A 14,912-nucleotide genomic window follows, 5' to 3' on the forward strand; every position below is an offset into this window, starting at 1 on the left:
AATGAACTGCGTGTGCAACTCAGGAGGAACCGCCCCACGCAGCTCTGTGGAAAACCTCCACCCACACAGCACCTACATAATTAATGAGGAGCAAGGAGAACATTATCCTGGGCTGCTGTTGGGATCCTCAGTGATCAGCAGAGCTCGTTATATTCTGTTCAGCAAAAGGGACATACTTCACACGTGGCACTACATGCTTGGTCATTAAACACAGGCTTGGAGCCCATAAAGTCACTGCTGCTTGCAAGTGTGGAGTAATTTTTTGCATGAACTTGTTTGTTTTGCAGTAGGCACAAAAGTTAATTAGTTTTCATAGCTTTATTACTCCACATGGTCAAATAACAGCCTGGAGCTTCCAGTCAGCTGGAACCACATCAGGCCCAGAGAATTCTGACTGTGCTTTTCAGGACTGTTCACTGGGCTCATAAATCAGCAGCTGGCAAACGACTCCTCTGCCCCAGCTTTTCTTGGCCACCAGAACCAACACTAAAGAACCCCATAAATCAGTGCAGCAATGGCAGCTCTCAGCTGATGGGCCACAGAGGGAATAAAGCTGGAAGAAGCTATTTCACACACACGAGACAATTCTTTGGGAGGCATTTTGGCTGTCACCACCCAGGGGGAAATCATCCAGTGCACCTGTTTTGTTGAAGAGGGCTCTGGTTCATAGAGCCCTAGAGGAGAGAACACCAGAATATTTAACATGTGGAAGGCACAAGAGCAATCCTGCACACACACACACCAACCAACGACCTGCCCAAACTGTTCCCAAGGCTGGCAAGTCCGAGTGTGATAAAGCAAACTTGCAGCTCAATAAAGATTCTCCAGATACGTTATTTAGGTTGGAAGGAAGTTATTCCTCCAGCCCTGGTCTCCAGTCACAGCTCAGAGACCAAAGGCAGCAGCATTAGCAGCAGGACCATCTCCCCTGTTCACAGAGCAGCCTGCCCCAGAGGGGCTCCTTAAGGCACAAATCAAAGCAGAATAAATCTTTCTGCAAGAACCAAATGCTATTGTCAGAGGACACATGAAGGGAAAATGTTTGTGCCTTCCCTGCTGACGGGGAGGAGAACAACCCAGAGACATAAATCCAGGATTGTGAGCAGAAGCAACTCCTCCATCAGCAACCAGGGAGCTGAGGGAAGAGGCAGCAGCTCAAAGGAAAGAAAGAACCACAACAAACACTTTGATTTTCCTCCCCAGTGCAAAGGACAAGGCTGAAAACCAACATCCTTCCACGGAGGCCACTGCCTGCAGTGGGAAAAGATGCTCAAGGCCCACTTCCCATCATTTCACAGGGTGAGGGTAAGTAAATGTGAGAGGAGTGGCATCTGGCTCCGGCTCAGAGCCAAGGGGCAGAACTAAAAACCCACTTTGCTTTCTAAATCCTTTAGGGCACATCCCCACTCTGGTACCAGCCCCAGCAAAACACACAATCCATGTCAGCCACGCAGAGCATCCAGGACAACCGGCACACTTGTTCTCAAGTGCTTTGCTAGGCCAGGTCAGAGCAGGCAGGATCCAGCAGTTTTTGTGAAACTCTCTTCTGTTTTCCACCTTCCACAATATTGATCCTCTCTCTGCCAAGGGTAAAGGTGGGCACATCTCACTGGCTTTGGGCTGCCACCAGCAAACACTTCCACTGTAACTGCACATGACAAACAAGTGCTACACAAACCATGGTCTCCATCAGCCCCTGTACCTATCGGTGGAGGACCACAGAGGCAGGGAGGTGCTTCCTCAGGGAACACTGCCCTGAAGAAGTGCATGAAACCAGAGGTTTGGTGACTGATAGTCACAAACAGCTGTGCCTCCAGCAGCCTCGTTTATGTTTTCCTCGTGCAACTCGGGAAACTCCAGAGTGTTCTCTGCTCACAGAGTACGTCGAGTATCAAAGCACCCCAAGAACAGTTCCTGGGGGGAAGATTGATCCTGCTTGTTTAACTTCAGTTCCACATGTCCTTACTCTCCTCACCAGCAACACAGGGTCACTGCAGACAGCTGTTCCTAAGCAACAGGAGCACACACTGAGAACACATTCTCTGTGCCTTGCTAGTGCTGGGTTTTACTTCTGGAGCTGAAGGAATTAAAGGTCCAAGTGACAAACATTCAGCACTTTCAGTACACATTTCACCAAGACATGCTGACTCTGGTCAGCAGAATATCCCTGGTGCCACCACGAGCAGCTGAATCGGGGTTGATGGCACTGCTCAGGAGACTGGGAGAGAGAAAGGAGTGATGTCCCAAGTGCTACAGCTAGAACAGGCAAACACTGCAGGGTTTGAGTCACATCAAACTCCAGAGCATCCAGAGATCAGCTTTCCTCAGCAGCCTGAATGTACAACGGCGCAGGGAAACAGCCCATCAGCTGAACCCCCTCAGCTCTGTCTCATGGCACCAAAGTGACTTTAGACCAGTGCATAGAGCCTAGTGAGGAGGAGAAAGGGATCACAGCTTCCTTGGCTGCTGTCAAACTCAACCCCACCGCTGCATTTCACTTGCAAACTTGCCCCAGTACATTTGCACTGACTGCAAACACCAGGAAGCGATGGGAACATCGCACTCCCTACTGCAGAGGAGAAACGTTTGCCTTCTAGGTCTGGTAGAGAGAAACTTTAAAAGCCCTGCAAAGGTTCCAGGCACAACTGATGATGGTGTAGAAAAGCACCTCCACAGTTTGCCCTCGCTGAGCAGCTGGCTTGTTCCTCTGGAGACGGGATGATCTCTTCCCCTCCTCTGCCATGACAGCACAGGGAGCACAATGCACCAGCTGATTTGCAAAACACCATCAATCCGCTCTGTGTTTATGGCTTTTTCTTCCCTTTCTTTTTAAACACGCAGGCTTAAATGTTTTTATTGCTTCAGTGATTTTCTATGCCCAAGACGGGGTTGGAGAACAATGCATCAGCAAGGATCTGTGTGCCTAAAGCTCATCCCGCACATTCAGCCGAAAGGCAGAGCGTGCGCTTCCCAAGCCTCCCGCTGGAGCCGGGATCGGGAGCGGCGCAGACACCGCGTCCCTGGCGGACACTGCAGGTTTCCAGGCGGCTCACACGTGGAAGGGACACAAATGTGTAGTGAGTAGGAAGCCTCCCGAGGCTTTTCTACAAACCTAGAGACATCAAGCTGCCAGTAACTCATGAGCTGTGTAAGACTGACTCAGCCTCCATGTGCTTTTTGGTGTGTTTGTTGTGACTCCTTCAAACATTTTGGGAGATGCCTACTTGTACTGGCACAACCTTCACAGTGCTGTGTTTGCTACACTGCCAATATCTGGTTCCTACTGATGGCTCCTACCCTCAAACTTTTATACGAGGCAAAGCCAACAGTCTGTGTGCAGGCTGTGGGACTGCAGAGAGGAGCAGTCAAGGAGCCAGGGAAAGGAGAAATGGGATAGCTGATCACAAACCACAAACAAGGTGTAAATACAGACAACTCAGAGACCCACAGTCAGCTTAAGGGCTGGGTGGTGCTCAGTGCACAGAGGCATCAGAAGATGAAGGAAGAACTTAGGGCATTTTTGCTGTTCATCTTGTGAGAGGAGGAAGATCATTAACGACCTCCGTGTAGCTTTTCCGTGCTGAGCCATCAGCCCAGGGCATCGTGGCTAAAAGCCAAATCTGGATATAAGCCTTGAAGTGCTGGGAGATTGCCATCCTCTGTAACAACAGTGGGGATGGACACAGGCTAATCCAGGCACAGTAAAAGGCACCAGCCTGCAGAGGGAATAGTCCCTCAGACATCTATTCGTGCTAAATGCCTCAGTTTCCCTTCCTGACAGAGGGAAGCATAAATTCCCCTCCCCTCTTTCCTGGGCGCTGCTATATTCAAAAAAGCCTCTGGCAGAAGGCAGTGAGGAGCTGATAATCCAAAGAGCATCAGCAACCAATCTCCCTCAGCAAAAACAGATCCTCTCCCACCAACCCATTCTTCCCGTCAAGGCTGTCCACAGGGCAATGAATTTGAAGGGACTCTCTTTTTTTCCCCAACCCCATAACCCAAAGTGGAGGAGTCCAAGGGTTAATGCTGCATGACAAAGGTCAGCCCAGTTTGGGGAGGGAGGAGAAAGGGAAGCATTGTGGCTGCAGACAGCAGCTCCCTGCACAAGGCCACTTGAGAAATGTAAAGTGATGGTGCTGCTCAGGGAAAAGGCCTGAGAGCCCGGCCTAAATCCCAGGGCTTTATGGCTCACAAAAGCCCAGCCCCCCGAGTCATTAATCGTGTGCTCCATGGCCGGGAGCCTCAAAGAGCAGCAGATGACACATGCCCAGCTGCTGCTCCCCTCCTCAAGGTAGCAGGGCAGGGGCAGGTGCACTCCCTGCGCCCTCTGCTCGGGACTAATCTGTTCTCCTGCCTTGTCCTCCGCCTTTCATCTCCCCCAGCAGCCCACGCTGACAACTGTAAATGAGATTAGACTCCGAGGCGTGGGGCAGATGCAGAACCCCCTCTGTGCATTGCCAAGAGACCCTTGTAGCTTTTAAAGTGCCTGTCCCCTTCACAAAGCACAGCTTGGCGGAGGGGGAGAAGGGGACACATTTCTTGTCACGCTCTCAGAAGCATCTGATATAGCAGAGAAGGCAGACCCTGGTTTGGGGACTGGATGCACCCCTGATTCTCCAGTTCACCTTAGGAGATGAAGTAACAACTCTATTACTATCTCCTAACTCCCATGACCTCTTTGTAGTACCACCCCACTTAAATATGGACATACCAACACCACCCTGAAAAGGCAGTGACAGTGCAAAGTTCAGGCAAGGACTTGCACTCAACCCTGTGCTCAACCCCTGCCTGCACTGCTGCCCTCACTGCCATCACCTCGTATGGCATTTGGAGCTCCTCCTGCTCCCAGTGACCCACACAACCCAGCAGTGACACACAAGGTATTTGCCAGACAAAGAGGTAAAACCTGGAGTCCCAGAGCACTGCCTACAGCTCAGCAGGACCTGCCTGCAGAGCTCCTGCAGCCACAGCTGCCAGGGGTTTGCCAGCAGCAACAGGCAGGGAAGCTTTTCCAAGGGAAGGGCGATGTTTAGCTCAACAGTGCCCCGGTAAACAACATGGAATTTCTTTTTCAGTGTGGGAAATAGTTTGTCTTGCCTGTGCTAAAGGCTGTCCAGAGAAAAGGAACACAGTTAACATAAAAGCTCATTGAGGTCAAAATAATTCCCTTTCTCAGCTACGAGCAGCCTATGATAATAGCTGGCCTGATTTTATGGATTGCTTTGCAATTTCAGTCGTGCAGGAACCAGCCCTGGACTTAGGGCGGCTGCAAAGTCAGCATATTTGAAAGCATATTTTAATGTTTTATGAGAGCATGGCAGAGCAGGTTCAGCTGCACCCACTGCTGGTAGTGTCAGCAACTGAACTCTTCCTGGCAAGTGCATATCTCTCCAGCCTTGTTTCTGAGCTCAAGTTTTCCATTAGCTGCCCACACAGACTGGGTAACTTGGCATCTCTCTGCATTCCCCATAAATTCTGTTCATCTGTTGCCATCACACCCACGTACAAGTCTCAGGAAGGAATCTTGGATTTCTAAAGCAGCTGCAACAAAACACAGCCTGGATTGACAAGCAATAGGATCAAGGTGGTGAGCCAGTGAGGAGGGTCTTTTTGGAGAGTTTTGTGTGTGTCTATTTAAAACAAGTTTGTTGTCATGACTACAAACCAGGGTATGGGTGAGAAGTGAGAACTCCAAGAAGAGGGCTGATAATGTTAATTCACCCTTGAAATCTCAGCAGCCATGGGGAAGGGGAAACAGAGAGGATGATACAAGCTCTTGGCACTGAACAGGGCTGAGAACCACTTTCAGCAGGCAGGTCTGTCCTAAGAACAAAGATCACCCTCCTGGACAGCCCTTTCCCCAGCACAGCCAAGGAATGGGGAATTCCAATCAGCTGTAGCCATGGCTAAAGCAGGACAGGGGCACTGGGGACACGGAGGAAAGAAGGGCACTGAGGCCCTGCAAAGGACACAGCAGAGCTGGAACTGCCCCTCAGGAGACTCATCTGCAGGCTTTCTCTCTAGCCATGAACTTGGCTTCAGCAAGGACAGGGAGATGCTCCCACATCCGTGCACGGCAATTAACAGGGATCTTTATAGCACAGACAAGTGTGAAACCACCCGGCCCTGCTCCTGGGACTGTCACATTTGTACCTCTACCAGATGATTAACTGAAAACTGGGGGTTTGGCCAGCGAAGAACAAATGAAGAAAGCCCCAGGTGACTGCAGAGGGCTGGAGCAGCAATGCCTGGCTCTGCTCAGGGCTCAGGTTCCACAGGAGCCAGCGAGGAGCACGCAGGGCTGGCGCAGGCTCTGCAGAAGGCAGCAGATGTGTGTGTGGGGGTGGAGGGTGTTTATGAGCACAATAAATAAATGTATGAATCCCTATAAAAGTCTCCTTATAAAAGTGAGTTAGAGCTGCCCGAGGGCCACGGCCTCGTCATCAAACCCACATCCTGCGAGCACAGGATGGAGCAGCAGCTGAGCTGGAACCGTCTGGCTGCAGCAAAGCTGCCAGGCTGCTGCTCCCAAACCCTCAGCTGAAGTGCTGACCCCACTAAATGCAGGAGGAATTTTGGGACTTGCTTCAGTGTAGTCAGGATTTTGCCCTGGAAGGGGCTTCTTTGAACCTCAAAGCATAGGAAGCAGTTCTGGGGCTGAGGTTTTTGTCAAATGTAATCCTTTTTTACTTCTTAAAGAGAATCTGCAAGTGGCTGAAGATCTTGGCTTGAGCCACTGACAGTTCCCAGTGTGACAGATTAGAACTGGATCCAAACAAATAAAAAATTCCTCTAAAAAGCATGGTCAGTGTCTCCTCTCCCCCAAAATAACCAAAGAAAAAGTACTGCTTTATGGCTGAGCAGCAATTTCCATCAAAAAGTACTGAATTTTTAAATAAGATGTTGGGAGGGGGGGTGACATTAAAAAACCAAACCCTTTAATTTTGTATGTATGGAAACCTGCTGCTTTTTTTTTGGTCATTAAAGTTTTTTTTAAATATCTCCCCACAGGGGGAAAAAAAAAAAGCAAGCAAGCATTAATAATAATTTCTTCCCCACTCCAAGGCTGGGGAGGGTGTGCTGACCTCTCCCTGACACTGTTTTCTGGGGTGACAGACTATGACAGCAACAAGGCACTTGCAGAGTCCCAGCCTGTGAATTCCCAACTGCTCCAAGACTTTCTCCAGATCCTCCTCTTGCTCTGCTGCTGCCCTGGGAGGTGATGAACACAGCCCCATGTGCCCCAGCCAAGAGGGTGGCTCTCAGACCTCGGTCCCAGCCCAGGAGTCACACACACGTTCCACGGCACATTCCCACTGCAGGCTCACACACAGCCAGGCCCAGCTCGCAGGGAGGGCTGCAGCTGTTCCCAGTATCAACAGCCAGGCTTCCTCCAGTTATTAAGCCTGTCCTCGTGTTTCACATGGGTGCCAATCAGAGCCAAACAAAGTGTTCCTACCAGCACATTGCTGCTGGGGATGGCAACTTTGTTCCCTGACAAACGGCATGGTGCACTGCACTGCAGGACTAATTGCACTGCTCTGCTGATGGAATGCTCCAGGAAGACGTCAGCTTTGCCCAGGGGCAACAAGGACAACGTTGATTTATTCAGGACTTAGGACTGCTTGTCACAGGTTGCATTCTCTTTGATAATAAAGCCTTACAGACAAGGTTTAAAATTCAGCTGCAGCCCTAATTGAAACGTAGCTAATTACTGGAGGTCTGCCTTTACAGCCAGTTCCATTGTCACTGGGCTAATGTTCTGTAAACCCAACAGTCAAACTCTCCCTTCCCTTAAAAAGAGGAAAAAAGAAGGAAAACCCCCATCTACTATTCAAGCAAGTCCAATGGGAAATTAGAGATTCCTCTCTTTGAGCCTGAGGTAGCTACCAGCCAACAACCCCATCCCACAAGGGCTCAGTGACTTCAAAGGGTGCCTGTAGAATCAGCCTCCAAATTAGGGCCAGCATTGGAGACAGGAGAACTCAACGTGGCTGGAACAAACCTGCAGCCCAGACGACAAGCAATTCACTGTTGCATCCACCTTGTGAGTGGCAGCAAACCCCAACAGCCCCGGGAAATTCCAGCACACCACACAGTTCAGGTGTGACCATCAGTGTTCCCCAGCTCCCACCCACCACTGACTGTGCCACAGCCGCGGTGCTGCAGTACAGGCAGTGGAGCAGGGCACACTATCAGGTGTAAAGCAGCACTCACTGGGTGATAACGGGACCCCCAGGGCACCAAGGACATCCCTGCACACACTGCACCACAGCTTTGGCTCTGCAGTTGGGCCAGACACAGAGGCGAGATTAGCGCCTCATAAAGCAGGGATGAAATCCCATCCCAACTTTATTGGCAGTCAGAGCAAGCTCCCTCACAGAAGGTGACATTTACACGCACACACAACTGCACAGAAGTTTATGACAGCAAGAAGGGGCTGCAGTTTAGAAGCCAGTCAACCCTAGAAAAATCCTCCAGTTTATAGTGCTTCACATTTCAACCTGGCACGGGAGGGAATGCCACAAAGCAAACGTGTCCGTTAAAGCAGCTGACAGCATCATTTACAAACTCCAGCCCACCACCCAAAATCTCTGCAGCTCTAACTCAGAGCCCTACAGAGCTGGACTGATCTCAACCAGCTACAGGTCTGACCCAAGGTATTTAACACGACACAGCCACAGTCTTGGTACAGGAGCAGATACTTTGCTAATTCTTTGCTAATAGTTTCAAGCAGCAGGTGCTCCCCCAGGATGAAACCCCACCCAAGTCAGTTCAGCAGCAGAGGAGCCATTTCAAAGAGCACAGCGCTGGTTTTACAGGTCCTGGTGTGCCTGCCTGCAAGACTGGAACATCCCCTAACGCACAGGCAAGCACAGCACGACTGGCAGCACACAGAGCACCTGCTGCAGCACCTCAGCCCAGCCCCTGTGCCATCGGGGATGGGCTCACTCCTGTCCCCAGCTGCTCTGCAGAGGGGCTGAGAGAAAGGCCCAAAGCAGTGGTGATGATTATGGTTTGCACATCAGCATCCTGGGGGAGCAGGGAGCAGGTCTCCTCCCAGGCTGTGCTCTAAATGCAGGGAGAAGCCAGCACAGAGGACACGCACTGGAGTGAAGGCTCCCTGCTCACGAGACACAGACAATATAGCAGATGTTCACATACCTGATCAAACAGGGCTTTCCAGTGCTGAGAGGCAATGCATGAGGGAGGAAAAAGAAGAAAAAGAAGGTATAAGAGCAACGACATTAACATGCAGTCAACTGTAGAAGTACATTCTAACAGAGGAATAGCCAGATGATTTAATGCCATTTCCAGCATCCTTCTTCATCCCAGAATCACCTACCCTTCCGGGGGAGGAGGCAGGGGGAATCTACCAAACACAGGGAGGACAGTTTTCATTTACAAATCCAAATTAGGATGAACTCAGAACATTCATGTGTTAATTCTGTTTTCTCCCTCTTTGTCTGCTTGCAGGCAAGCAAGGAATAAAAGGCTTTTTTACTCCCAGGGATCAAGAAAGCTTGCTGTGTATTGAGGGAGGGGGGAATTAGCAATGGTTTTTCAGATCACTTTCTGAGATGCTGTGGCCCAGCACTGACCCCTCGATTGCCTTGCTGGGCACTCAGAGCCCTGTCTGCTGCCTGGCCCTGACTCTGGCAGGGTCTTTAAGAGCCCACCAGTTTTCTGAACCTCACATGTCCACATTTGGAAAACAGGGAATTCCTCCTGTGCAAGGTGGGAGGGTGGAAGGCTGGAGAGAGCCCATTATAGGGATTTATCCCACACCTTAAAAATGCTGTATAGGAGGAAGCTCCAACACTCACAACCATGTGAACACTCCACAAGTCCTTGTCACTTGGGAACAGACAAAACCAGCTGGAGATTGGCTCTGATTTATGTTTTGTAGAAAGACTGATGTCAACTCACCTCCCTAACCCAGACTTGCTGCCTCAGAGTCCCATGGAACAGAGGACATTCCTAATGAACTGTGCAAGGCTCTCTCATCTCTCCTGGATTTAGGGACCAGTTCAGAAGACAGCAACTTCCATAGGGTAACACTGGGGTAACCACTGGTTTGGGATCTGCAGAAAACACCTTGCCCATTTCCAGCTCTGCTGTCTGAGGTGCTGTTCAGCACAACATTTTGTTTCTGCCTCATTCACTGCCCCATAAAAGCAAATTGAGTAAAATCACAAACGTCAGACTCACAGAAGCAAATCTCACTGTGCTGTAGGCAAAGCAGAACTCTGGTGAGAGTCTTATCTAGTCCTGGAAGAACATTTCCTTTCACATGGCAGGCAGATCTAAAGCAGAATTGACTGGAGAGACACTGGGATATCAGGCCACCGAATTCCTTTCCATTAGTTAAGTTGTTGGCTCCCCTCCTCCTTGTGTCTCCCTCCATTTACAAACTCCCATTTATCATCATAAATCAGCCCAGCACTTTAAACAGAGCATTTTGGGACTGCCTGGATCCTGGCTTTGTGAAAGGCTGCTCTGAGAGCTGCAATGACATCACAGCTGAGCTGTTACACCCTGCCAATGCTTGTGGCAGCCAAACCTCCACTACCTAATGTTTCTGTGGTTAATAACACATAAAACCTGACCCCGTGTCAGTTCTTGCTGGCCAAGCCAGAGAGCTCCCATCAAGCTTTCAGATGTAATAACAACAAGAAAATCAGCTCCCAGTGAGGTCCCAGGGGGGCAGAGCAGTTGGAATTCTCAGAGATGATGCTCTGTAGCCTGCCTGTTTCAGCAGGAAATCTTGGCCGAGGAGAAGGAGGGCATTTACACCACTTCCTGCTCTTCCGACTTGCAGATGATACATGATACCTCAGGCTTCTGTCACATCATCCACTGCCAGGTCTCAGCAGCTTCCTGTAACCACTGCAACTGCAGCTCTGGGGCTGCTTTGTTGATGACAGAAAACAAGGTACCAGGCTCAGATAACAGTGCAGATCCCACACCAGTAACGGTGACTCTGCGAGCTGAGGATGACCCGGGCTGTCCTACCTCAAGGTCGAGCAGCAAAGCACCAGCACAACTGGGATGAGAATCGAGACTGTCCCAGGAGCCCAATCCTGCCAGGCACTCAGCACCTCAGCATCTCCTGGCTCCCTGGCAGGATGGAATTGCTGATGGCTGCGCTCATGTGGAGGCTGGAGGGACTCCAAGGGGCCCATGTGTGCCACAACAGAAAATCTTTCTTGGAGGACCATGCAGACAAGCACAGAATTTGTCAGAGAAGAAAAGGTCACAGCCTGATGTAAGCAAGAGCTGGGACTTGGAAACCTGGCGTGTGAAAGCTCCTGGAAAGTCACCCTTTCCAAGTCACAGCTACACATACCCCTGGATCAGGCATCTCCTCCTAGGACTGTCTGGCAGAGGTCAAACTGCATCACACGTTCCCTCCTGACTGCACACTGCTCAGGGATGCAGCCCGGGGAATGCAGCTCTACCGAGCAACTGCACTTCCTCCGCTACCCTCTGGGGGGAAAATCCAACAGCAACCGAATTGTAGGTGACTCAGAAGGAAGGGCTGGGGCATGAGGAGCGGGCTCCGTCCCTAAACATCCCCGGGCGGGCTCCTCCAGCAGCGTCAGAAAGTAGAGAGCAAAGGGGATGCGCCATTGCTGGAGGCTCAGCTCCCAAGTGTCCCTCTCGCAGCGGTGCAAGACCAGAGCCCGCTTCGGAAAGATGTTTAGTGTCTCTGTTCATGTCTCATCGGCAGGAGCAGACCCTGCGCTTACCGCTGCAGACTGAGCAGACACTTTGCAGTCCTCATCCCAGCCGAGTTTGCTGGGAAGGAGAGCTGTGAGCACTCCTGGGATGCACCAGGAATGCAGGATCTCTCCCGTTCGCTCCCTCCCAGACAGGTGCACAGCGAGCTCCTGCCTCCGGGACCGGCAGGCGCAGAACAATCGCCTCAGCTCTGCAGTCTCTGCCCGGCAGGAGCAGACTCGGTGTCCTTCTGCGCCGGCTGAGCAGAGGCAGAGCCCCGGTGCCAAGTTATCCCACTCTCAGGTGCAACCAGAGCTCGGAGGGTGGAGGGAAGCCATCAGCTCCGCCGAGCCGGGGAAAAAACTTCCTCGGCTGTTTGCTGCTCGGGGGCTGGAAGAGGGAGCAGCTCCCGAGAGCGGGAGCGTTTCGCATCTGTCACCGTCCGGGTGGCCGGGACTCGGAGAAGCTCTCGGTGCCCTGGAAACCCCTGGAGCCAGGGCGTCAGCCTCTCTCCGGGCTCCAGGGTCGCCTCGGCGCGCAGCCCTCTGCCCGTGCCCGGCAGCCGCAGCATCTCCGCGGCGATCGCGGGCCCCAGGCGGACCGGCCGCCTGCCCGGGCCCCCAGGGCAGGGAGGGGCGGCAGCGGCGGCCCCGGGGCCGGAGCCGGCCCGACGGCTGCCGGAGCCCGCGGACAGCGGCGGCGGGAGGGCGGCGGGGACGGCGGCTTTCCCAAGCCCCGCAGGGTCACCAGCCCCGCTCGTGCCCCCATCCCGGGATGCAGCTATGAATAGCCTGAGCCGATTAACCCGGCCCGGGAACAGAGGGGAAGACACCGAGCGAAGCAAACTTACATCCTCCGCGGCCATAGGTAGGACATCCTCGGAGTCCAGCACCTCGATTTCTTCCGCCTCCGCGCTGGCAGCCACAGCAGGGGAAGAGCTGGCGTGAGGCTCCGGCAGCCTGTCTCCCATGCTTGGAAACGGTCCCCCTCCAGCCCCCGCCCCCCCCTTTCTCCCCAGATCCTTAAAGAAATTAAACCTAGCTGCTGCTTGGCAAACTTTCAAGCGCAGCCGAGCCTGCCTTCATGACTCCTGCAGCCGGCAGGGGAGGAAATCCTCCATCCAGGGAACATCCAATTAGCGCGGGCAGCGCCGGCGGGCGGCATCATCCCGGCGGCCGCGCTCCGGCCGGGGCACTGACCCCTCCCCGCCTCCCGCCGCCCGCCCCTGCGGCCGGGCGGTGCCCCCGGCCCGGGCACGGCGGGCGCCTCCCCCGAGCCATCGCCCGGGGACGGGGGGCCGCCCTTCCCGGCGCGGGGGAGCCCCCGGGGGCTCCGGGAGGCAGAGCCCGCAGCTGCGGCACGTCCGAGGATGCGGCTGGGCGGCCCCAGGAGGAGCCCGGGGGGAGCGGTCCCGGGGTCCCTGCACCGCCTCCCCCGGGCCGACCCACGGGGATCGGCCGTGCCCAGCGCCGGGCAGCCCCTGCGCCGGTCCCAGCCCGGTGCTGCCCGCGGGCAGGTGAGCAGGTAACTTCTCCGTCCCGGAGAGTCCCACCGTGAGGGGCTGCTGCGGGGTTTTACACCTTTCACCGTAATGACTCGTTCCTGTGTGCCAGGATGGGTAACTTAACCGCCTGGAGCCCGGATTAGGAACTTGAGGAATGCCCTGACTGCAGGCAGAAATCCAGCAGTTTTAGCTTCTTCCAGTGAAGCGCAGAAATAGCAGGTTGGCAAGGGGGAAGGGCGAGCAGAGCCAGGCTGAGCCACATGGTGCCAGTGCCTCTGCTCGCTGCTGCACCGACAGCCACAGCCAGACTGAGCCAGAACACACAGAGGGTCCAGCACCACAGGCCACGTTTTCAGAGTGCAAAGGCCCAGCACCAGATCAGACACCTCAGCCACAGGGACAGCACCAAGCTAGAAGTCCATCTTTTCTCTACAAATTGTTTTAAAAAACAGACGACAACAACAACAACATCAATTAAACCCAAATGCAGCTAGAATACCTCTGAAAAAGGAATAGGATCTTCCATCCTGCAGAAGCGAAGCAAAGAAGTAAAACCATGACCTTTGGACCTGAAGAGCAGAACTTTTCTACCTCAGGATTCGGGTGGGAAAATGAGATCCAAAATAAAAGCTCTTCGGGGGTCTCCAGTGCAACTGATGAGGTTCTGCCCCCTCAAGGACCACCACCTTGAGCACAGCATCCACTTCTGGCTGCTCTGGAGCCTGTCCAGCCTGCTCTCCCAAAGCACAAGAACTGGAGACCAAATCCAGCACTTCTGAGAAACACTAACCCACTTCACTCATACAACACCACCCCTGCCAAAATATTCCAGGCACTAAGCAGCTATTATAAAAACAATCTCTTTTTTTTTTTTTTGACTGAAAAACTAAACCTCATCAAAACTTCAAAACAGATGGATAAGCAAAAATATGCTATGCCAACAGAGAGAAACAGCAGTCATTCAAAGATGTCTGTAGGGAGGAGGGAAGCGAGTTTTTAAAGCAAAGAGAGAATAAATGAGCTGAATTTCAGGGGTAACAGGTTCCACACAGTTGGGGACTGTATTGTCTCTGATTCCAGATGCTGGTGGGAAAATGCCAACCATGAGTGCAATCAACAACAGGGAGAACCCCCAAAACCTTGCCTTAACACCAAACTCCCACTAACCTGGAAAACTGCTGCAAAATTACAAGTTCGTTTTTCTCCTCTAAGGAATGTTTTTCACTAGTGGTAATGATAGTTTGGGTTGGTTTTTTTTTTTTCAGGGAAATATCTCTGCACATTGCACATATGAGCTAGTGCTGTGCTATAATTGTCACAGAAAGGAAATTAACAGTATTCTAATGAGGAGTTTTGTTACAGACAAATTATCATCTTGCAAGTCTGTGTGAGCCTCTTAATTTAGAATGTCATTTCTCCCCACTGCATACCCTGGTGACTCTACCTCGAGAAAACAGTAATTGCTGGAGAAACTGGGGAGCTGGGGGCCACCCCAGAACAGATGCAGACAGAACATGGAAGGGCTGAGACAGAAAGAAGTTGACATAACAAACCCCAATCCAAATACTGCAAGGAAAATGTAGATATACATCCTCCCTGCATTGGAAGCGGCTAAAAAGGTCAGCTCATGAATATGCAATAAAAAAGCCCTCGAAGTAGGGACCCAGCCAACATCTGTTAGCTA

The 14,912-nt window shown here is 52.3% G+C and overlaps 1 protein-coding gene across 3 annotated transcripts in view; it reads right to left on the reverse strand.

Moving 5' to 3' along the window:
• RHBDL3 (rhomboid like 3) overlaps positions 1 to 12,694 on the reverse strand; it is a 56,637-nt gene extending 43,943 nt beyond the window's left edge. Inside the window, exons 1-2 of one of the 3 annotated variants that reach the window (XM_050319338.1) lie at positions 12,575 to 12,694; positions 9,166 to 9,189 (exon numbers count right to left, since the gene is read on the reverse strand). In XM_050319338.1, coding sequence (XP_050175295.1) covers positions 9,166 to 9,189; positions 12,575 to 12,694 — 144 coding nt within the window. Of the gene's footprint in view, positions 1 to 9,165; positions 9,321 to 10,212; positions 10,289 to 12,574 lie in introns of those variants that run through there. The other 2 variants (XM_050319339.1, XM_050319337.1) reach the window with 2 other exon arrangements.
• Between the last annotated feature and the right edge of the window lie 2,218 nt (positions 12,695 to 14,912).

This window comes from Myiozetetes cayanensis, unplaced genomic scaffold (assembly GCF_022539395.1).
Source record: "Myiozetetes cayanensis isolate MyiCay16 unplaced genomic scaffold, myiCay2020 scf22, whole genome shotgun sequence".
In the NCBI taxonomy this organism is placed as follows: domain Eukaryota; kingdom Metazoa; phylum Chordata; class Aves; order Passeriformes; family Tyrannidae; genus Myiozetetes; species Myiozetetes cayanensis.